Below are 23,602 nucleotides of genomic sequence, written 5' to 3' on the forward strand. Positions count from 1 at the left end.
GTACCAGCTGTGCCAGGTAGCACACTGGTTATATCTGCTATACTAACAAAGGAAAGAACAGGGTCTTTTTTTTTTTTTTGTCTTTTAAATAATTTTTTTTTTTCTTTTTTTGTCTAGGACTAGTTGATTTTGAGCTTCCCAACCACGCTGCAAATGGCATTTGCAATTTTGCTTATGTGAATATACACAGGGTCAGCTAAGCCCTGATCTGGTTATGGGTTTAACCCTGTTTTTAAAATGTATTACTTTTAAAAAGCAAGTGCACAACAAATAGAACCTTTCTAGAAATCTTTTTTTTAAAAAAAAAAACAAACAAAACAGAAAATGCATAATTGGGGGGGGGGAAATCTCTTTTTCTTTTATTTTCTTTTTTTTTTTTTTGTTTTTTTTTTTAAAAAAAGGCAACAGACACTAGAGGAATGGGATGTGTGTTGTGTTTTGTGTTTTAAATGCTTGGGTGAAGTTGTTCTGTCATTTGCTGTCATCTGTCACTGATCATGCTTTGCTCTCATTCTCATTTGTTTGTGTGGCTTCATTGGGGACCGTCTTGACTTCTGCTGGAGGTGTCTTGGTTTCCGTTGCTTGCACTTCAGATTTGTCTTCTACTGGGATTTTCCTGAGGAAGAATCACCAAAATGGCACAGTTTAGAGGCAGAGACTATTTCTGAATTAGTAGTAAAGAAAGAACATGTTTCTGTAGACAAACAAATATATTGCCTTGCTAGGGTTAAATGGGCATTTCCAGGTGCAAAAATAGGTAAAATCAAACTCAACCCCCATCCCAGCTTCATTTATGTCTAGTGAAATCTTTTTTGATTCTCCTCCTGCCCCGAGTTAACACCCTGGTAGGATGAAGTCTCAGCTGCAGCAGAGGCTCAAGACACACCCTGGTATGTAAAAAGGAGCAAAAAGGAAAACACACTGCAAAGGAACTTGATTTCACCATCCCTCATTTATGTCACCCAGATGCCCTATGAAAACACACTGCTATCAGAGCAGGAACCCTTTTTCCCTAGAGGAAGCCAGTCTCAGAATTTCCCAGCATGTTGCAGGAAGGGAAACACAGAAGTGATAACCTGTCCAACACATTTCACAAGTCTAAGGAGGTCCCCATCTTCACAGGCTAAAGCTCAGGTTCATCAGCTTCTCTTTATGGAAGCATCAGAGAAACCTGTTTGTCCAACTCTGTCTTCATAGTTCTTTTGTGAAAAGTGCCACAGCAGGCACAGCTGTGGCCTCCCTGAGGAAAGTCCTGGTCCAGCCTGTTCACAGCTGTGAAGTCAGTCTGAGGTGACTGCACTTCACCCACACAGGCAGGTGAGATGAACACAAGGCTGTGGCTGCAATACCCACTGTGCCAAGGGAAGCAGATGAGCAGCCCAGGCAGAGGGGGGTGGCTGCAGGAGCAGGAAGGACACAGCTCTACATTCCACCATGACACAGGCCAAGTTGCATTAATCCAGCTGAAACATTCCCTTCCTATGGGCAAACCATTTCCTACCTGCTTTCAGGCCCAGTCCCAGCCACAGCTGCCCATCCTGTCTGTCTCCTGCAGCACCCAGCACGGCAGGGCAGTGCCTTTAGGTGCAGTGACCTGAATGTGGATTTCTCTGCCTGGGAGTGTCCCAGCAGGACCCGTGGGGGCAGCCTGGTTCCCTGCAGCCCCAGTGCAGCTGCTGTGCCCCCCAGGCTGGGCAGGCAGGGCCAGGTGCCATGCTGGGGGACAGCCACGGGACAGGAGTGTCTCCTGACTTAGGGGAGGATGGGAGCACAGCAGGCAGGGAGACCAGAGCCCTGAGATGTAAAGGCACCTGAATAATGAAGTAGAACAGCACAGTTTTCACTGGGGTACAGAACAGAGCCTGTCTGTCTTCTGGTCCTGCCATGCCTGCCTGCTCTTCCCTGAGGGCTAATACATGTTGCCATCCCACTGCCAAAGCTGACCATCAAGGCCAGTGCTTAATGGAAATATGATACAAAGCTTCCAGAATATGGTAACTTCCCTGGAGATGGAAGGATGGAAAAAGTTCTAACCAAAGCTGTGAGTCAGGAGATGTCTCCACTGTGGTTGCTATAGCATAGCCTAGATTTATCTGAGCTGTAAACCTAGCTCTAGAACAGCTAGTTAGGTTCTTGGCAGCCATCTAGCTGACAGTGCAGAGCCCAGTGCCCTCAGTACACTTCCCTCTGCAAAAGCTAAAGATGCAATGTGAACTCAAGTCTTTTGGTTTTGGGAGCTGCTCCCACAACAAATGTGAGCTGCCTTTTTACAACTCTTGCCCATGATAAAGCACAGACCCTGCTCAGGCAGGAAAGACAAGATACTGCTCCTGTTTCATCCAGCCTCTATCAACATGTTGTCCAGATAGGAAACCAGAAGGAATGGGGACCTTGGGTACTTGTCCCTTCAGGGGTGGCTTATCCATTTTTAATGTGCATTTTCCAGGCTTCTGTGCTCATGGCTCTGTCAGCAACTGCCCCCCAAACCCAACACAGCAAGAGTGGTCTTGTCCAGCATCTGCATAATAGCTGGGGACCCTCCCCCCACTTAACGACTTCATGCCATCTCCACTCTCCAGTTACAGTGTCTCCTGCCAAACACAAGGTGCAGACTCATCTCAGCTGGGGAAAGTGGATCCTGCCCAGATGCCACCCTGAGGGCTGTCCTGCCTAGGGGCATGCTGATGACCTCTGAATAAATGAGCTAGGTCAAGAGGAAACCCAGTACAGTGGGTGGAGACTCATCTCTAACACCCCAGGACAACACCCCCGAGCTCTCCTGCTCCAGCTGTGCTGTGCCTGCTCCCCTGCTCTCAGCCAGCAGCACACTGCCTTACCCTTGGCCAGTCTAGGGACAAATCCAGAGGTACCCTGCCCTTCCAGTTTCACACAGCACTAGCTCATGCCTCCCTTGGACTGAAATAAGTTCTGAAGGCCTCCACTGATGCATTAGGAAATGGAATTTTTGTGACTGTGCGTTGAACTGAAACTCCTTTGGACCAGAGTGAACAGTTTCTGATCTCTGTCATAAAAGAATAACCTACAATAAACAAAGCTGCATAGAAGTTTAAAGAGCAACACATTTATACCAAATTCCTGGATTTCCTTTTTCTCTGCTTGTCTAGTGCAGCCTATTCCTGCTTCCCTCCTAAACCTCTGAAGCCAAGCCCTGTTTAGTTGGTTCACAAGTGAGTGAGTTTGCTAAGGAAACAATGAGATTAGTTAAGAGAACACCCAACAAGAGCACAGCACAAGCACCAGTGCACAGGAGACACAGCACACAACCACAGAAGATTAAAGGCAGCCATACTCGGTCTTTGCAGGTGCAGCAGGTACAGAGCTGTCTGCAGTGGAAGAAGCAAGCTCTCGAGTTTGCCCACTAGCCACATTGGCAGGAGTAGTAGTGCCAAGAGCTGCAAAAACATCCTTTGCAAGGTCAATGTCTGGTGTCTTGAAAGTCCCTTCGTCCATTTTAAAGTCCTCATTCTGGGAGGGGTTTGTGGCGCTGCCTGAAGCAGCTTCACTCTTCAGATTGCTTAGGTTCTTGGTTGGCTCTGTTGGGCTCTTCACTGTGCTGGGCTGCACAGCTTCCTTCTCGGGGCTCTTGGTGCTGGAGACCTCCTGCTTGGGCTCTGATGGAGCTGGAGGGCTAGCAAGGTTTGCGGGGCTCGGGGCAGCTGGTTTGTTACCCACTGCTGCTTTGGAGGCCTCAGCCACACCAGCAACAGCGCTGGGGCTGAGCACTGCACCTTGGCTGGACAGGACACTTGAAGACAAATTATTAGCAGCTGGAGCAGAGCTTGGGGTATCACTGAGATCAACAAGGGGGGCCACTTTGGGGGTGGAGGAGGGTGGTGGTGAAGAGACTGAGGGGGCTGCCCCTTTGGCTGGAGTAGCCTGGCCAGGCGACACGGAGTTTGAGTCAGGGGTGGCTGTGGCTGGCAGGGCAATACTGGAGGTCAGAGTAGTGGTCTCGCTGGTGGGGCTGTTCTGAGCAGTGGCAAAGGTTTCAGTGATAGTGTCAGAGTTAGTGGTGCCCGTAGTTACAGAAGGCAGCATGTCCTCAACAGTGGCTGCAGTGTCGGTGGGGTGCCTGTGGAGAGGACAGGAGTAGAAGAGAAATAGAGACAATGAAGCCCATAAATGACAGGAGGGGAAAGGGGTGCAGAGCATCAGAGTGAGAAGGCAATTGGGTGGTGCAGCAGAAGCATGGCACGTGGTTACAACACACAGAGAACACGGAGAGGTACTCAGAGGAGCAGAAATCTTTCAGAGGTCAAACGTGCAAAGGGTAGCAAGGGCTGGCTGGCATGACTGAGGAATAACTAGGAAGAGAAAAAGAGGACATGACCTTCAGGAGCAGCTCCTTGTGCAGATCCTGGTTCAAGTATTAGCCAAACGTAACCCTGCCACCTTACAGAGACTCTTCTCTTTTAGCCTAACTTTCCCCTCAGCCTCTTCTACCTAATCCCACAAGGAAGCTTTCTACCAACTCCCTGAGCTTGCAGCCCTGTGCCATCTGTCACCACACAACCAGGCTCTGGTGTAGGACCCCTGAGTCCAGTCCCTCATCTTGGCCCTTGTCCTTTTGCCTGCAAGTCTAAGGCCTTCATCAGACCACACAGAGTATAATTCTTTTTCTCACACACACACGTAATGCATATAGATATTTCCATACACATACATATATGCAGCTTTGAGGTGGTATTTTCTGCCCTTTTGACCAGAGTCAAGCCTGTTGGGTTAGCTGGGGTAAGGTTTGCTTCAGAACAATGTCTGGCAGTGTAACTGTGCTTTAGCAACCACGACATAGCACCAGTTGCCTTCATAAGTATGTGGATGTGAGGCTGGAAAAGCAAATGGTTTATGCCATGAGAAGCCAGTTTGCCCAAGAACACCACCTTGGGCTTATTAACAAGAAGAAAACCTTCATAGAGGAGGATAATCAAGTTAAAACTCTGCTAAGACTAGCCAAGAAAATGAGGGCAATATAAATCCCAGCTATTCCTCACTGCTGCAGATGCCATTTCGGTGCTCTCTGGGGACTTAGCCTCCTTTGGCCTCTCTCACCTCACAGAAACTTCCAGCAGGGTGGTTTTACCAGTGGGCCCCCTGCTCAGCTCCTCAACATGAGGTAAGCAGCAGGCAGGTGGGAGAGCCTAACTACCTCACCAGTGCAGTGACCCTGCTGAAGGAAAGGAGCCCAACTTGTGCCACCAATCCCAAACCTGAGCTGCATCCAAAAGTCAACTCCTCCCACAACTACTCCGAGGAGACTAGAACCACAGCACTCCAGGAATAAGCTTATTAACATCAACAGTGAGCAACACTTAACACCCTTGCCAACTCCAGCTAGCATGGATTCACAGACTCAGGCCCCAAACGAGTTCCCTGATACAAACAAAGCTCACAGGTACCTCTCAGCCCTCTCACAGAATAATCAGACTTGCTGTGCCTCCCCCAACACCCCGAGTGTAGCTACTCAGCTGCTCTGAGCTCTGACTTCCTTCACCATGGGACACTGCATTGCTAGGGCAGAGCTGAAGCAGGAGTTGGTGCTAGGTGGGAGCTGTTTTTGCTCTGGATCCTTTGCAGTGAACCTGGACAGGTGCCTGATCCACACACTAGACAGGACTGGCAGAGACAGCTCTTTCAAGAAAGATTGCTTTCCTGCTCCTTCCCTTCCAGTGCTGGAAAGAGGAGTCTCTGAATCTTGAGGAAGAGAGAAGCATTTCCTCACTGGGAAATCACAAATGGAATGTGGAGATTTCACCTTTCTTCCCATCTTCCTGCCCTGTGTCATGGGCAGGAGAGAGCAGGGACTAAGGCAGCTGAGGGCAATGCATTGACCCTGTGCTAAAGTGGACTACATCAACATACTCTGGCTCTGTCAGCGGGGTGGTCTCGTTGGGCTCTGTGTGCTTTCCCCCATCGTGGTTGGGGGTCCGCTCCTCTTCCGTCCGCACCTCCACAATAGGCTCCTTGGACTCATCTTTCCTGTAGCAAAGGAATTGCATGGAAATTGGTTCCCATTCATACTAGGTATTTTTTTGATGGCTACTAATAGAAAAAAACGAAAACAAAAACAAAAACAAAAACCCAAACAAGAGAAGTGGCTGAAGCAAGTGCCTCCTGGAAACTTAAAGCAGAACCAGCGTGGCCCCAGATCTTCTCAGGACCCTCCCATCAGAGACAAGGAACCCAGAGCTCCCTAAACCAGTTTATTTTCCAGAGCTGCTGAAAGGACACACTGATCAACAGAAGGAGCAAGGCCATTCATATTAGGTATCTTTCTTGATGGCTACTAATAGAAAAAAACCAAACAAACCAAAAACCCAAACAAGAGAAGTGGCTGAAGCAAGTGCCTCCTGGAAACTTAAAGCAGAACCAGCGTGGCCCCAGATCTTCTCAGGACCCTCCCATCAGAGACAAGGAACCCAGAGCTCCCTAAACCAGTTTATTTTCCAGAGCTGCTGAAAGGACACACTGATCAACAGAAGGAGCAAGGTAAGTGCTGACAATACTCACGAGAAGGCAGCTTTGCCCTCCTCCATGTCTTTGCCCTTGGCTCCTGGGCCGGATTTGCCACATAAGTTGACAGCAATGCACATCAGCAGGCCACACTTGTTCAGGAAGTAGCAGGTGACATCCACAGCCACCAGGAGCAGCACAAAGATAACGATGAGAATGCCTATGATGGCAGCAGTCCCCAGGCCTGACGTAGGGCTAGTGCTGGCTTTAGAGACCAAAAAGAGAAGAAAAGAAGGCACTGTGATTAAAAGGCAAGTTGGGGCTAGTTATGGCTCAAATTTGGCTATGCTTGGGTTTCAAGCATGGGAAGCTTACAGAAAGTACACCCTCTCCCTAGCAGCCTTGTGCTGTAACCAGTACTGTATCCTACAGACATGCTGGACAATCTACCTGAAAAGACAGATTTACTTGGACCTAATGGGCCTTTTCCCATATCTATTGGGCTAAAGCCTGGAAAGCAGGCTATGGAAACCCCTCTACTGTAGCATAGACTCAGCTGCAACTCTGAAGGGCTCCCCTTCCCCTCCACCACTTTCTCAAGATGCAAGCTGTGTCTAGGGTACAGAGTGACTTTGGCACTGCCAGTCTAGCACAAGGACACGTGTAAGTGAAGCCCAGTCTCTGTAGCATGACTTACCCTGCTGGGGCACACAAGCCTGGGCAATACCTGTGGGGCCTCTGCATTGATTAGCCCTTTACATGGTGAAAACAGGAGGAACTAAACCCCTTGCTGCTGCTCAGCTAAGACCCAGGTATCCATGTCCTATCCAGAGATAGCTGAGCTCAGCAGTGAATGCTCTAAGAGTGTTTTGGCTTTGGTACAGAAAACAACCCAGGCAGCCTTTTGAGGAAGCACGTGATAAAGGTAAGCAGGCTGTCACTCTGTTGACATTGTCCTGGTCACATAACAACTGCCTGCTCCACCACACCCCATCACCCCCACAAATCCCCAGCTCTAGAACAGAAAACAATACCTTGCCTTTTCCAGCAGACAAAGGACAGCAGGTGAGAGGTGCTGTTGGAGGCCTAGGAAATACATGGGGTTGCCCATATAGTACTAACTTCAGGGGAAGTGCCTTGAACATTCTACCTCCTTGTAAGATGGTGAGTACTTTATTAGAAACAGGGAGTGGGATAAACACATCACTTAATCGTGTCGAAGCTTTTGATCATCACCAGCCCAATGGACACAGCCTTGAATGTTGCCAGCTGCAGCTTCTCAGCCTTTTACTATCATATCCTGAACACAAACTGCTTTTTTTCCCCTTGTTTGATTCAGAATAGTTCTTCCCAAGCTGCTGATCTGCAGGCAGAGCATTTGGCTGTAGGTTCATACAGTTCAGCACCTATTTAGATTTACTCAACTACTCAAAACCTGCTTTGTCTCAACTGTCACCTCATCTTTCTCTTGCTCCTGTGACTGTGCACTCAAAGCCCTGTGCATCTGACAGAGCTGCTTACTGGTGTTTACTGAGGCAGCTGAACAAGAGCAGCACGTTGGTCATTGTCCACAGGTGCATTTCTTTCTTACAATTAAGATGCAAATCTATTCATTTCTACTGCATTTTTTTTTACAGCTAGATGTCACAACCCCCAAACACTTAGAATCTTTCTTTTACAGAAAAGCCCAGCAAGGCAAAGCACCTCTTTCCCCTCAGCCCAGTCTATGATGACTTTGACAGGGGGAGAGAGAATTTCCAGGGCTCACAGACAGCCATACCGTCTGTCACACATTTTATTACCTAAAATCAGGAGACAGAACATCATTAGCATGAGGCAGATAAGTGTTGTTTCATTTTGTGACCTTGACAACCTATTCAGGAATCTAGACTCTGATAGGAAAAGTTTCTTTCTGCTTGACTGTGTCTAAAAGTCACTCTGAGGCACCTGACTCCTACTTATATCACAAGTCCATTAAATGCTCACCAGAACATCTGTGCCACAGACTAGACCCCTGCCAGCACCTTGCACCAAGCTGCATAATTCAATTAATTAATCACCCTCCAATGCATGCAGGGAGTGAGGAGGTCATGTATTTTCCCTCCTCTAATGTATTCAGGATTCCTGAATAGATTGCTCAATACTTAACACATCCCTGTTCACACCAGCTCCTGGAGAACAAGCTACAGATGTGTCCAAATTTTCTTCCTGTCTACATCATCTTTTGGGGAGCGAGCTCCTTGGCAGGCTAATAAAGATGCCCTCAGGAAAGCATCACAAACAGAATTACAGGATAATAGTTCTTTTGTTGTGCCTTGTATTACTCAGCAGAGCTGGAGTGAGAGAAAAGATTCTGTCCTGGGACAGATGGTATTTTGCCATGTGCTAGAAGACATCTTCTGGAAAAGTCCATTCAGATGTGAGTCCCCCTCTTTGCTTCCTCTCCCCACCAGCTTTTACAAGACCTGTCAGTATCAGCTATAAGGTCCTTAAGCTCAGGCATTACCTGTGGCACAAACCACATCCCCAGCCCCACAGGCTGCCTGCCCCTTGTCTGTGAACCACTGCAGGTGGCCCCTGTGAGCTGCAGGAAGGGCAGGACCTGCAGCCCCTCAGGACAGTCAGAGGCTCTGCCTCTGGGGCACAGCCAAAGCTGCCCAGCAGGCACTGTGGCAGGGGCTGTTCTCAAGCAGTGTCTGCACATGGCCTGGGACTTGGCCAAGCTGCTTCACACGTGTAGTAAGGAAGGAACTTATTTCTTCTCTGTGCAGGAGTCAGTTTGCTGTGCCATTAGAGATCAAAAGGTTCAGGCATTCCCACAGGGTCCTGGGCCAGCCTATTACCATTTCACTTCTGGCTGTGACAAGGCACACATATAAACAGAGATACAAGGGGCTGGAAATGAAAGAATACCTCTGTCTTTGGCATCAGTGTGACTATTAAGGGAAAGCTGTTCAGAAAATATGCTGAGGAAGAAGACAATGCAGGGAACTAGCACAATCGTGGTTGAAGGATTAAAGTAAAAAAAAATTACTTGGGAAACTCTGTCAATGGTACTGCAAAAAAGAAATGTGCAGGGATGAATTAGGTCATTGTAGTCCTTTATGCAGCAGAACAGCACACACCATAAAGGCACTTTATTTAAGCAAAGACACAATAAGATTCAAAAGCTGGAAACAGAAAGTAGATGAGCCTAGACTAGGAATAACATAGGAAATTTTAACAGAAGTCCCCAAATGAGAGCAGAATGTTGTATCTTTCTTCACCAAATTTGGCTGAACAGAAATCTGTGTTATTCTCTAAACAGGGATTTTATACAGATTATTTAGCACTACTTCCAAAAATCCTGTCTGAATACTCAGCTCTCCCTTATTTAGGGTTATTAACAGGAAACAAATATGAAACAAAAAGATGGTTCCTGTTCCAAGCAACATTTGCCAGTCTGTGTAAAATGGCAGTGGTGTGTTCTCATCGTGTCTGTGTGTCTGTACACTGCTGTGACCAGTGCTTGGAAGGCACTGCATGAGCTCCTGATAGCCCTTGGCAAGCACTAGGATCCACTGGGACAGCAGATGTTCTGCTCGCCAAAAAGACCAACCCCAGCAAGTACCAGGCCCCAAAAAATGACTGATCTTGCTAACTGCAACACACAAGAGAGGGGAGAAATCACAGTGTGCAGGATGGAGAAAGTGAGAAGGCTTCTACTCACAGGCACAGTGATGGCTCCATGATTTGATCTGCAACCTGTCTAAATCTTGCTTTTTGTAGCTTCCATCATGTTCTTGTGAGGCAGTGAAAACACTTACAAATGTGACATGAATAAAAATCTAAATGTTCACAGACAGCAAATCTGAGAAGTGCTGCAGGTAGCCCAGGTTTTATGAAACTTGGCCAAACCACAGGCACATGGTCAGGTAACCTGCAAAACTTTTCTCACATTAAAGTTTAGAAAAGATCCAATTTCTGCCATGATAGCTACAAAATAAAGCTATTACCCCTAACCACCCAAAGGTGAATAGGGGTGCACCTCCTGAAGAGGTGCAAGTTTCCCTTCGTTGTTTCTCCCTCCCTTCCAAAATATTCTTTCCTACTCTAGTCCCTCTGCCCCAGGGAGCACGAGCAGCTGCATTAGGGAAGGCTGCCAAGAAGAAGAGCACAGAGATAGGGAGAGTGAGGGCAAATCTATAACGCCCTTGGTTTTGTGCTGTTGTCAGATTTTTATGTTTCAGACAATGAAACCAAGGCAAGGTAACTGCCTGCAATGTTTGTTTGTTTTCTAGACAAATAAGAAAGCAATTTTCAGTAACTTTTCAAATATCTTCCACTAGTTCTGGTTTTATAAATTCTAGTTCATGACATTAATTGATAGTCCCAATCTTTCAGAGACTAGTAACAAGGAAGAATAATATAAGAATCCTTCAAGACCATGTGAACTTGGAGGCTGCTGGTGCAACCTCTCTTTTCGCTGTATGTATTTTGTAAAGGAATTTTGCTGCTGCTGTAAAATGCAGGAAGCACGTGGCATATTATGCAGTTTCACAGACTGGCACATTTGATTAAACTGATCTACAAATACCTCAAGTTCACCTCATCTTATAGCTGAATTTATGGTGTACATACTTAAACTAGTATTTAGACACTTCATACCCCTACAAGTTTGCAGGGCCATAAAAAATCCAGCGTGGCAGATGAAGTCTATAAATAAAAGGTCCCTGAGCAGCAGCTGCTAACACCATGTGTAGGAGAGCACACGTGTAACACCAGCGAGTGCCACTGTGCAAATCGATGGTGGACATTTCTGACCTGACCTAGAGCACATCCATCTGATGAGAAGCTGTGCATTGACTCCTTTTTGCTCTTCTGAGGAGTACAGGCATAATGCTTCCACCACAGGTTACATAAGGAAACACAAAATGTTAAAAAAAAAATAATCTTGAGCCCTTAATTCTAAAAGTAAAGAATTTATTAATCACGAATTATTTTTTCAATGGCACATGAGCTTCCTGTAAAACTGACCTTTCTTACAGTGTACAATAAAATTACCCTTCATTTTTACTTTCTGCCACTCCATCTGCCCTGTCAGAGAAATCAGAACTACAAAAAAAAAATAATCTTGAGTCCTTAATTCTAAAGAAGTAAAGAATTTATTAATCATGAATTATTTTTTCAATGGCACATGAGCTTCCTGTAAAACTGACCTTTCTTACAGTGTACAATAAAATTACCCTTCATTTTTACTTTCTGCCACTCCATCTGCCCTGTCAGAGAAATCAGAACTACTCTGATGTGTCTTCCTAGTGGGGTCTCAGCTAGAGCTTGCACAGTGTTCAGGCAAAGGCAGTGATAAAGAAGGGATGAAGGGAAGCAGATATGGTTCCAGGCATTTCAAAGGTCCTTCAATATTTAGCAGAAGAGAGAAGAACAAAACAAAATTAAATTCATTTCATGCATCAGAACTAAAAAAAAAAAATCCAGGAGAAAAGCTGTTTGTTCTCAGTGGATGCTAACAGCTTCAATTTGCAAACACTTAAACGTATCCTTCAGACACGGGGTGCCCCATTTTCCAGACCTCATTCTATCAGACATTCTGCACCATTTGTAGTGGAGAAGAGCAATTTTTGAGCAACCTTCTATGCCAAGTGACAACAGCTTCTGTTTCCACACAGATTTAGGCTCAAACATTTATGCTTGCTTTCAACTTAGCTGCTAGGTAGCAGAAACACACACCAGTCTGTAGAGCATTCCTTCCAAGACAAGAGGACCGTGGATATTTTGCAAAAGTACTACTGAACTCCTTCTGGATTGGCACCCAGACTGTGTGGCTTCAGTGGTCTTCTCTTGGCTTCAAACTCTTCTTTCTTTTCCTACAACTGACTCCCTTTCCAAGGATGGAAAAGTGAATATGAGCATACAAAAAGGGGAAACCATAAGGCAAATTGTGAGCCACACGAAGATCCTCTTTTCAGGAGTAAGCCAGACTGTAAATGTGAACAGCTGACCCATGGTCTGACCTCTGCCACAGCTGCCTTTCTTCTACACTGCTGCAATGCACACACCCCAGTGCCACTGGCTGCTCGTTCCACTCCACCAGCTTCAAGAGCCCAGAGACCTTCAAAACCTTTTTATCTAGCAGAAACTAGGTGGTGTGAACAACTGCACCTGATCCTGGTGGAGCAGAATGTTTCCAAACAAGGCCTTCCTGTAAAATGAAGGCAGCTCAAGTAGTGTTTTGAGAAACATCTTTAAAAATATGTAGAGACTTAGCAGCAGACTGGGGGTAGGGCTGCTGGAATCCCATGGACCATGTGAGATCCTACAAGGCTCTGCAGCTCTTCTCACACACAGAAACATGTTTTCTAAGGGTTGAAGTTGCAGCCTTCCTGTAGCTGTGACTTATTAGTATGTGCTTGTAAGGTTGCACGTGTGTGTCAGAGGGCTGAGTGAACTTATTCTTGTTTCTCATCTGAATGTGTCTCACCTCTAAGCAAAGAAAAGAGAGATGGTTTTCCTGCAAACTTTTTTAAATTGTATTTTATTTACATCAAGAATAAGGCCTGGGACATTGTCCAGCACTGACTGCCAGACCTCAAGGATCTGCAGTGTATCTAACACGTCAGATAAACTGCTGGTAAAAATACCAGTTACACTCCTTATTTTTGCAAGCATGGGGACAGAAGCTCTTTTTGCATATATTCCTTGTTGACTGGATTCCTGTTGGCTGTTGGGTATGGGATTCATTTCAAGTAACTTCAGCCATGTAAACAATCTCTCATCTGCTTGTCTGTGGATGCTCCAGAGATGGCCTCTCACTGCATCTCCACTGCCTTAAGGGACCTCTCCTTGACCAGGAGGAGCAGCCTCCATAGGTGTTGCTCACTCTCCAGGCAACACTCTGTCATGTTATAGTTTAGGCAGGATAATTTTAACCTATGCTATGTTGGGTGGTGAGATGTGCCTCAGCCTCAGTTAGTAAGCTCCCTCTGTGGATAAGGGCAAGCCCACAACACAAGCTGATAGCAGATCTACAGATTAACTTAGTGAATTCAGCTACAGGGGAAGGTCACAGAACTTCTTAGTATTATGATTACTCTCACTGTACATAAGTAACACTAAGGTGTAAACTCAAAAGATTGAACAAATTTTCTATGTTCTAACACACTGGAGGTGAGTTGTTTTTTTTGTAAAAGAAATCCACATCTTTTTGTGTGCAACACCTGCACAAAGTTTTCATTTATAATTTAGATAGAAAAGCACTTCACAAATCATAATGAACAAGGTCTGAATACAGACAGACAGACTTATTTGCAGAGCATAAAACACATAGATGGACAAGACTGATGGCAGGATTTCTTGTTTGTCCCTATTAGAATTTTGTTAGAAAGATTAATCCCATTCCAGACAACTGATATCTGAGACATTCTGTACAGACAGTTCAACAACTATGTCAAGAATTTAATCCTGGGCAACGTCAGGCTCACTCACAGAGAAAGAAAGACCTAGAGGAAGAAACACCCCCACTTTTAGAAAAGCATCAGAGCCAAACAGATTTCCCACCACAAAGACACTTCATGAGGGGCACAGTTTTTGTTGTTGCTGGGTTGTTTTTTGGTGTTGGGTTAGATTGTGTTTCTTTTTTTTCTTTTTTTTTTTTTTAATGGTAAGCTTTACAGGAAAGAAAAAGGTCAACTGAGATTTGTTCAGTGAAATGCAGTACAAAGAACCTGGTAAGAAAGATGCATTACATTGCACCAGTTTACATCATGGGTGAATCCTGTCTGGCAGTGTCACACACACAGTTAACCATGAATATTATTAAGGATCAGTAATAATAAGAATAATTTAGCTGGTCAGTACCTTGATAGCTAATCTTTTCTGTTTCAATGGCAAGAAAAGGGATCTATCTATGAAGCTGATAACATAGTAGTGGAAAACCAGAAAATGTCAGACAAGCATCCACTGCAATTCTGCATGCTCATGGTCTATATTATGCCCCAGATCCACTGTGGATCATGAGATACTTGACTGTACACAGGGGACCAATGAAGTCACAAGGATTCAACCACATAAAGAAGAAAAAGATCTCTTCTGTGTAATTCCCACAAGATGCTTATATTCAAACCACCACACCAGGAAAACCTTCTAATGGCCATAAATTTGAATGCACATGCAAAAGCCCACTGAGATACTTAGACAACCAGCAGGATTATCTCCAACATCTCTTTCTCTTTTTATACACTATGATTTTATATTTGTGGATGGGGCTTTAGAAGCCTTTTGCACAATACAGTGGTTATCAGCATCAGAAGTGCAGATAAATCAGAAAAAACCCTGTATCTTAAAAGGTATTCAATATTGTACCTTCCTTTGATGAAAAAGAGCAAACAAAAAACAACAAAAATCTTTCTTTACATCCATTAAAAAGGGCAAATTCATTACAAGTAACAAAATAAATGTTAAAGAGAAAAAATGTGGCTTAAACCTCTTTTCTTGTTATAAAATACTCTCTCAAATGAAACTTTTTTTTTTTAATGTTCTGTGGTTGGTTGGTTGTTTTTCTGAACTGACATGATCCTCTGAAGCAAAGTTATCTGTTTGCATGCCTGGGGGGCCCCCAGGCCTTCCCAAGCCAATACCACTTTATTTTATCTTAAGTTTCTAACAGAGCAAAAGCAGAGTCACTGCAGAAAGAAGCAATGAAACAAAGGAGGACGACGTTGATGGACTTCCCAAGGTCGCTGCAGGTGCCAGACAATGGTTCCCAGGAAGGGAAAATATGGTTGTTTAAAAACAAATTTGGTGCATGTGGCAAGCGTGGATGTTTCCCCGTGAGATCCAAGGTGACATGTATGACGACAGACACAGGAAAGGAGTAAGGGGAAGAAGGGGAGGGAAGGGAAGAAAGGACGAGGAAGAAAAAGAAAGAAAGAGAAAGAGAGAAAAATAGATAAAAAAAATTAGGTCATAAATATAGAAAACATAAGAATAAAAGGTTTATTTAATTTTGTAAATTAAAATGGCTAAAGGTTAAAGAAGAGCATTAGCACATTCACACTGATGAAAGGGCCAGTTCAGAAGCTCAGCAATGTCTAAAGCTGCAGAGCAGGGTCCAAGTCAAGGTTTGTAGGGGTTGCAAGCAAATGAGATTAAAAATGATGGAACAGAAGGCTCAGCAAGAAACACAAGAAAATGGTTATCTGGTATTTGAAAGGACAACACTGCCTTCTACATATAAGAAAAAAAGAGAAGAGCTTTTGTGTAGCAGAGAATCCACCTGCCTGTCCCAGTTCTTCCCCCAAACCCTGTTGTACCAAGGACTTGGGTAATGGATGCAGGTGACTGAACTCTGGAGAAGCAAGGTTTCAAGAATACAGGACTGACTTTTCCATTTAGCCTTCCAGCTGCTTATAAACCACTCTAATGCAATTATTCTTATTATTACTGAAAATAATAGCCTTAGCCTTACAACCACTTTAAGGACACTGTACAGATAATGACAAAGGACTCTATACCATAAATACACATTTTGTCTGCAGCAAATTCCTAGCTGTTACTGACAAGCAGAGCAATGCCATGTTAGAGGCATCAGCTCTGACTTCTCCTGTGTAGCTCATTTTGAAATCAAAATGTGAAAATTACATACCATGAAAACAACAAGCAATGCTACATTGAAGTAAGACACAGACACAGAGTCTCCTCCCTACTGCAATTTGGCAATACTTGCCCTCATCTCAACAGAGGCCTGTGGGCTGCATGTCAGAAAAATCTTTTCCCCCATGTTACTAGTTCCCCAGTGCTACTAGTGGATCAGCTTAGCTGGAAGCACCTTTGAAGGCCTCATAGACACCCAGGTCCTCTACAAAATTAAGAAACCCCTAGAGAACCAGAGTCACAAATCCAGCATAGTCATCAATAACCATTTCACAGTGCAGTGCTCTACCTGCCCCTGAGCCAGAGCACATCCCTTCTGAGAAGCAACTGCATCCCTCTGTTGGTGAACACTGCAGCAGGTCTGCCCTCCACAGGGCTGCTGTTCAAAGCCCTTCTCACTCCCAAGTACAACATTCCAGCAGCAGCCTCAAATCCTGACTCCTCACTCAGTGAGGGATTATCTCAGAAAGGCCAAAGAAGTTACGTTTGTGATAAACTTGACCTCCCCCACTCCCCCCTCCATTTTTTCCAGAGTCCCTGCCCATGTCACTGTTGGCTTTAAAGGGCTCGGCAGCGTCTGGGCTCATTGCTCCTCCCACCAGCACGGGCTATAATATGAACACTGTCTATTCCAAAAGGAGCAGCATTCCCAACATTTGCTAATACACATCTCCTCCTGGCTGTCCCAGGTAGCTTTGTTGACCCATTGAGCACACATAAAAGGCTAAAAGAGAGTATCAGCACAGGAAGGCAACAGTGGTTGCACTCAAGAGACTGAAGAAACTGCAAGACCAATCAGCCCTTGTAGCCTTCCCTGGGGAGATGGGTCACAGTGCAAGGGAAGCACTTTCTGCTGTTTCCAGCCTACCACATTCGACTGTTCAGCTCTGAACTGACCTTAAGGCACTCTTTGCCAAATTACCCTCACTTTCTCCTGCCACATCAGTCAGTTGTCCTTCAAATATGTGAGGGTAGCAAGTATTAGAGCTGTTGAAAATGAGAATCAGCGAGTCAGTTGCTTAATGAGTTAGTGGATCCTTCCACCCAAAACTACAGCCTCGTTCAAACACACAACCCAATCTCTCTTTTGCCCCATTTCCCCCTCCTCCTCCCTATCCTCATCCTCTACCATAGACATTTTTCAATTGTCAACCAAACTAGGTCACTCATTTGTATGGTTAATGATATTATCTAGCTTCATCAAGTGGAGTTACATCATGCAAACTGCACAAAGGCCTCAGCTGTTTCCTTCACACAGGAAGGGAATGGGTGCAGTGGGGGCAGACCAAGGACTGAACTCTCCATGCAAGGCCAAAACTGAAGAAAACTCTGGTTGTTCAGAAGAAAAACATGAGACTGAGTTAACAGTCTTGAAAACAGAATGAAATCAAATAACTCCCTTCAATATGGACTGTCAGCACCAATCTTAGAATGAATATGCTTAACTCTGGCTGTGCAGTGAGGACTTCATCCTGACTGGCTCATCAGCTTTAAAGTTAACCCATCTGCCCTTAACCAATCAGAAATCTAATTTACAGGTAGTCCAGCAATGTAGTCCTTGAGGTTTTGGGTTGTTTTTTTTTATTTGTTTTTAAATGTGCATTACTACTACCTGTGTAGAAAGGAAGTACGAGCTGTCCATAACACCTTCCATCACTGCTCAGTTCCTAGTATCTCAGCCAGTAGGATCTGCTTGTTTTTCCTAGCATTTGTGCTTCTACCTCACTTTTTAAGCATGCTAATAATTACAGTTTGTCTGAAACAAGAGTTGCCAGCAGCGTTCTAATGTTATTTACTTCTTCCTAATGTCCTACTCAACATTAAAACAGTGCTGCTTTAAAATTACTGTAATTTGATCTCCATTTCATTTAACAAAAAACCTTCAGAGGAAGATTTTAAGCCCCCTCTCTTTCTAATTGCTAGCGAACTCCTTATGCCTCTATTCCTGCAAAGGCTGAGCTGGATGGACAAAAAAAGCAGTAAGCAAGCCCAAAGCAGATGTGGGAGGGATCTGCATTGTGAAAAGCATCACCCCAGACACCTGAACAGCATCTTCTGCTTCAGTTCACAATGGTAACGCCACTTTCTGGGGTTACAAAGCGTTTTCTATCCACAGCTTTTCTCATCTGGCAATCTTGTTATTCTGATACAAAAAGCCAACATTCCCTGTACACAGAGCAGGATCTGTCAGGTAGCATTCCTGAGTGTACTGCTAAAGCTGTACCTCCTGTGACAGGGACTACAGCACAGGTACGTACACGGCACAAACCGAGCTTTGGATGGGGAACCAACTGCGATAATGGCTTTAAGCGAGCAAGTTGCCAGGGTTACTCAGGCACATTAAAGGATGCAGCACTGTTGCATTAATTGAAGCTGAAATCAATGCTGAAGCTTATGGCTGCTGTACCTGGGATGACCGTGGGCTGAGCAGAGGTCCGGAAGGCGTAGCGGGCTGGCTTGGACTTCCCTTGCTGGTTTTCCGCGATGACGTAAACCTCGTACTCTGCGTTCCAGTCCAAGGACTTGAGCATGACGTGGTCGCTGCCAGAGGGAAGTCTGATTTCTGGTTTCCACTCTGAGGAATGCTTCTGCAGGGCAGTGAGATAACAGGCAGGGATGCAACACACACAGCACAGCATTAGTCACTGGCTCTGAGAATGCTCTAGTGGCTAACTAATACAATGGAAAAGTGGGGACGTTTCTGTACACGCGCTCCTCAGCTAAGTCAGGGGTGCAAAGCTTCATGTACTGTTAGCTCAAAGTGGAGAGGACAAGAGATACTTAAGCAGCCTCCTTCCTGCTCAGAATCCCCTTTCCCACAGTGTTACCACATCCGAGGAAAATTCCTCTGTTCCTCCTCTCATCTTTGCCATACCACTACACAAATTCCATCTGAGAGGGGAAAAGCTGCAACTTCTGTATGGCTCTGCCCTGCAAAGCACTTGGTGTTCTTTCATGTCTTAGCATGTTAAATTCAAATCATCAGACAGACATTTACCTCTTAACAGCACTCCAGCCTAGCTTACCACCATTCTGTTCTGCAGCATTTAGAGAGATTTTAGAAGGTGCATACAATCAGTAACTACAACAGTTCCTACTCCAGTTTCAGGGAATCCAGATGTACGTTTTACCCAGACAAATCTGAAGAACTGACTGCCAAGGGACCTTGAGACAGCCTTAGGCAGTTTTCTGGGGCTGAAATGTGCTAACAGACTGCATGGAGAAGTAACTTTTCACAGCAAGTGAAAGGAAAAGAAAAAAAAAAGCAGAAGGAAAGAAAATGAGACACAGATTTTGTATGTTGCTTCTGTGCCTACCCTGTCACACCCTGTACACTTCCACAACACCTGCTCAGCATGCATTCCTGAACTGGCCTACCTAGAAGATCTTAGCTTCAGGGTTATCTGCTCACATAGCAAAGCCCGAGTACTGAACAGGCTAAATACAAATCAGCCTTGAACACCAGTCATACTTACAGCTTTGTATTTGATCAGGTAATGCCTGATAGGGGAGCCACCATCATCCTGCTTGATAACATTCACTTTAATGGAGTTGCCATCTTCTCCCATGTGACCTTCCAGTTTGGGTGCGCTGGGTTCCCCTGAAACAATGGTGGATTTAGGATTATTTGTAAAAAAAAATTAATTAAGGAAAAAGTACTCATCAAAATCAGGAAGATACTTCATTATACTCAGCTGCCAGGGTATCAGCCTCATTCTGACCCACAGAGGACACCCTGTGCCTAGGGTACAAGGAGTTGCAAGACCCAAGTATTTCTCACATTTGGTAGTTTGTTTTCACCAACACAAGTTACCTTGTTTGTGTGTCCCTGAATGGAGTCAGAGGCTAAGTGAAAAAAGACCCTGCCCTTCCCCAAGAATATCCTAGAGCAATGACCAGTTCTTCCTAATTTGTGTTGAGACACTGATGTCAGCCATCTGGGAGAAGTCAAGCTAGGCTATGTGGCAAACAGGCAGGCTGCTCCTGTGAAACATGAGTGTAAAAAATCATCCAAAAGGGACACTGCTTGTCGTACAGACCCGTGTTTGCACTCTGAATGTTGTTTAGGTTTAATAGTTGCTGGACCAAAGAATGGGGTGTTCACTTAAATCAGTGTGGAAAAAAGCTACTGAATGGTAGCAGTGCATCTTTTCATCCAGCTTGCACTGGTGCAACTAACTCTCATTTCCCAGTTTGCACTCCTGACATCAGCAGAGAGCTGAGATATTATTTGCCTCTGCAGGGCACACTGACCAACAGCCACACCCCTTCACACCCACATCTCTACAAAGCTTTTTCTACCCAATTCCTCTGAAACCTGCACACACAATTTGCAGAGGATTATTCCTCAATCCCAACTCAAGTGTTTCCTTCTTGTGCCTCTGTTGTAACACCTTTCCTAACAAAAGTCAAAGCCACAGACTGTCTGACTACACATTTCCACACACCCCATGTCTTCAGAAATACTACAGCAAATTGCTCAGGAGACATGCTTTATCCTTCCACCTTCATGTTACCCCAGGGATCATGTTTCCAAAGTGCTCTGACAGCCTGTGAACTTACTGTGCAAGAGGCACTAATACCTATTTAGTTGTTTTTGTGGAAGAAGAAATCCATCAACCACACAACTTCCTGTCCCCAACATTAAATTGTATCAAATTAGCAGAAGAACTTGAATGATAAAAGAGCTCTGGTCTCCTTTTTCAAAGGGGACAAGATTGCTCAGATCTTGCTGACTTCCCATGGCTGCCTGGATGCTGGCTTTGCTCCACTCCACTTTACATAAAAGCAAAAAAGGCTCAGGTTCCTCTGTGCCAATGCTCATCTGAGATTAGATTTGGAGCTATTATTTTGACAGCCCAAATCTTGAGATGTCCCAAGAACTTAGACAATGGGCTTTTCTTGAACACATGCTCACAGATACAGCAAAGCACATTGAAATAAAGTTAGAAGATGACCCAGTACTGAATGTATCCCAGTAATAAAATACCAAAACTCTGAAATGGTGACATTTGTGACTGAAGAGCCTGAATGTAACCAAATGAGAATAAAACCAGGACTCTGAAATAATATTTGTGATTTTTTTTAAAAGCTCAGCCTGTTGCCTCAAAACTTCTAAAAATATTTAATTCTGTTGCATTATACTGAAGTGAAAGGAAATAAGCATTAAGATCAACTCTGAAAGCTAACATCAGTTATGGGAATTTACAGGAGCTTTCAACCTCCCAAACATTATTCACCTATTAATAGCAAGCACATGCATTTCTGACTGGGCAGAGAAAAGTTTTTTTGTGAAATATTGATTAGAAAACTGCAAGACCTAGACTGAAACAGTAATTTAAGATTAGTTTGATTTTCTTGCAGGCTAACACATGCTCTAACATACCTACTGTTGCAAGAAAGCAAATACAGTCTATGGATACACAGAGCTCTTTGATGTGAGATACATACATTTGTGTTTCACAACATAGTAACTTCTATTAAAAACAAAGAGGGAATGCTCCTTTTTCCCATGTTACATTTTTCTTTTCTAAATCCTTGCCTCTGCCTACATCCCCATTAGAAGTCTCCCACAACATGAGCCAGACACTCAAGAGCTGTATTCCACCTTGCAACAAGCTTCTCAGTGACTGTACACTGAAAACACACAGGTAATGCTCTCAAGGTGACCATGAAGCTGCCCTTGTATGGACCTCTAATGTGATTTGAAGCAGATGTAAACAGGAAAATCTATTCCTGTGTGCTGTTACAAGAAGTGCTGTGGGCTCCTCTGGAGTTCTCGTTCACACAGCATAGGGCCATTCATGTCTCATGCAATGACAAGGGAATTTCATGTTTAACTGATGAAACATTTGACACAGAAAGTAGATTTTGCCATCTGCTGTGTAGACAAGAGGGTGAACTTTTATCTTCAGAGTGAACTGAGAATGTGTATTTGAAAAGCCCTTTGCAGCCACATTTCTCTGGGAATTACAAATGCTGAAAGTGTTCATAATGCACACAAGGCACTGGAGCTTGAAAGTTAAACAGGAAGAAATGAGTCCTACACAAGCAGAAGTACCTCACCTAGGCATACAAAAGTAATAAATTAACCATGGAATTATTTTTTCAGGCACTCATTTTTTCCTTACTCAATCCTATAAGAAAAAATATCACTGCAAAGTTATTAGGTTTGACTACTGAGCTGAAGAAGCTACTACTGCAGTAACTGTATCAGGGCTATTAATCAATAATTAAAAGGCAGTAGAAGTAACGATCTTGTTCTATCATTTTTTGAAAATGAAACCAGTTACCAGTAACAGCTGGGGCTGGGCATTCATGGCTTCTTACTTTGCTGGCCACTGAGCTACTTGTCACTGCCAAAACATTTGTAAGCAGCAACGTTGCCATATTTGTGGTAGACTTGATGAATGGCTTCACTGATAACTAGACAACAAAAGACCACTATCTCCTTGGAACTCTCTCCCACCCTCACCTTGGAGAGACAATTAGTAATAAGTGAGGGGATCTTGAAGTGAAAAGGGAACACTGTACTTAGAGAATTTGACCTTTTATATAACAGAGGCTAGATACTTTTTCCAGTGATTGAGTACCAAAACTCAAATGTGATGGAACATCCCTTGGAAAGATGCTCATTCTTCATAGATTTTACCTGTCAGAGATGCTGCTGTACCTTATACACAGCCACTGCAATAACTAATTACCCTCTCTGCTGAAACTTCACTTTGAATTGTCAGGTGTCTAGCTCCTGATTCTTTCCTTCTCCAAGAGTCTGAACACACTTCTGCTCTGAGAAACATTCTCAGCGAATGGGAGAATCTGGAGCACTCCTAAGGGCAGAAACCCAACACACACAGCAGTGCAAGCCCTGGTGAAGAATAGTTTTCTCTCCATGAATACATGGCATTTAATTTGTCTTAAGCAGGCAGATATAATCCAGATACAGGCCTGTAAAATGAAAAACGGGTTAGTGCGCAGTTTCAAACGAAGGAGGAAGAAGTTTAGTGGGAAAAGTTTAGTCCAGCAGAATCAGCATCCTATAATGAGTCAAAATGTCAGTAGCTGAAGAGAAAAGGTTGTCATCAGAAGGTTAGAGAAGAAAGTCATGCTCACAGAACATGCATCCTCCCTACAGGATGGGGGCTGAAAAGCAAGAGTGCATTACAGAGGTGTGCTACATGCCTGGGCACCTCCCACTGGCCTACTGCAGAAATCTGCCTGTTCCACCCCCAAGATGTGGGATCCCTGAAGGATCCTCCTTATGATGCTACCACTTAGCTCATGAGGAGCAGACAGCTCCAAGCATGTCAAGAGTTCCTCTGCATCATCATTTCACAAACACCTATCTGCTTAGGATTTCCTCTGCTGCCAGAAGCAGGGATGCAGGACCTTGGGCTTTCACTCCACAGTGCCACCATGCCGAGTGATCGTGTCTGGGCCAGCTGGCACCTTACTCAGCCCACCAGCCAAAGTATCAACTAGT

The 23,602-nt window shown here is 44.5% G+C and overlaps 1 protein-coding gene across 1 annotated transcript; it reads right to left on the reverse strand.

Moving 5' to 3' along the window:
• Positions 1–452: 452 nt before the first annotated feature.
• Positions 453–19,720, reverse strand: LOC103772191 (neural cell adhesion molecule 1-like; the record flags this gene model as incomplete). The annotated part of the gene is made up of 6 exons (XM_008939512.1): positions 453–616; positions 3,311–4,093; positions 5,881–5,997; positions 6,529–6,736; positions 18,527–18,707; positions 19,596–19,720. Coding segments are annotated over 6 exons (1,535 nt in total), but the record flags the coding sequence as incomplete, so codon positions are not given.
• Positions 19,721–23,602: the final 3,882 nt, after the last annotated feature.

The sequence above is a fragment of the Merops nubicus genome, unplaced genomic scaffold, assembly GCF_000691845.1.
Source record: "Merops nubicus isolate BGI_N331 unplaced genomic scaffold, ASM69184v1 scaffold4184, whole genome shotgun sequence".
NCBI lineage: Eukaryota > Metazoa > Chordata > Aves > Coraciiformes > Meropidae > Merops > Merops nubicus.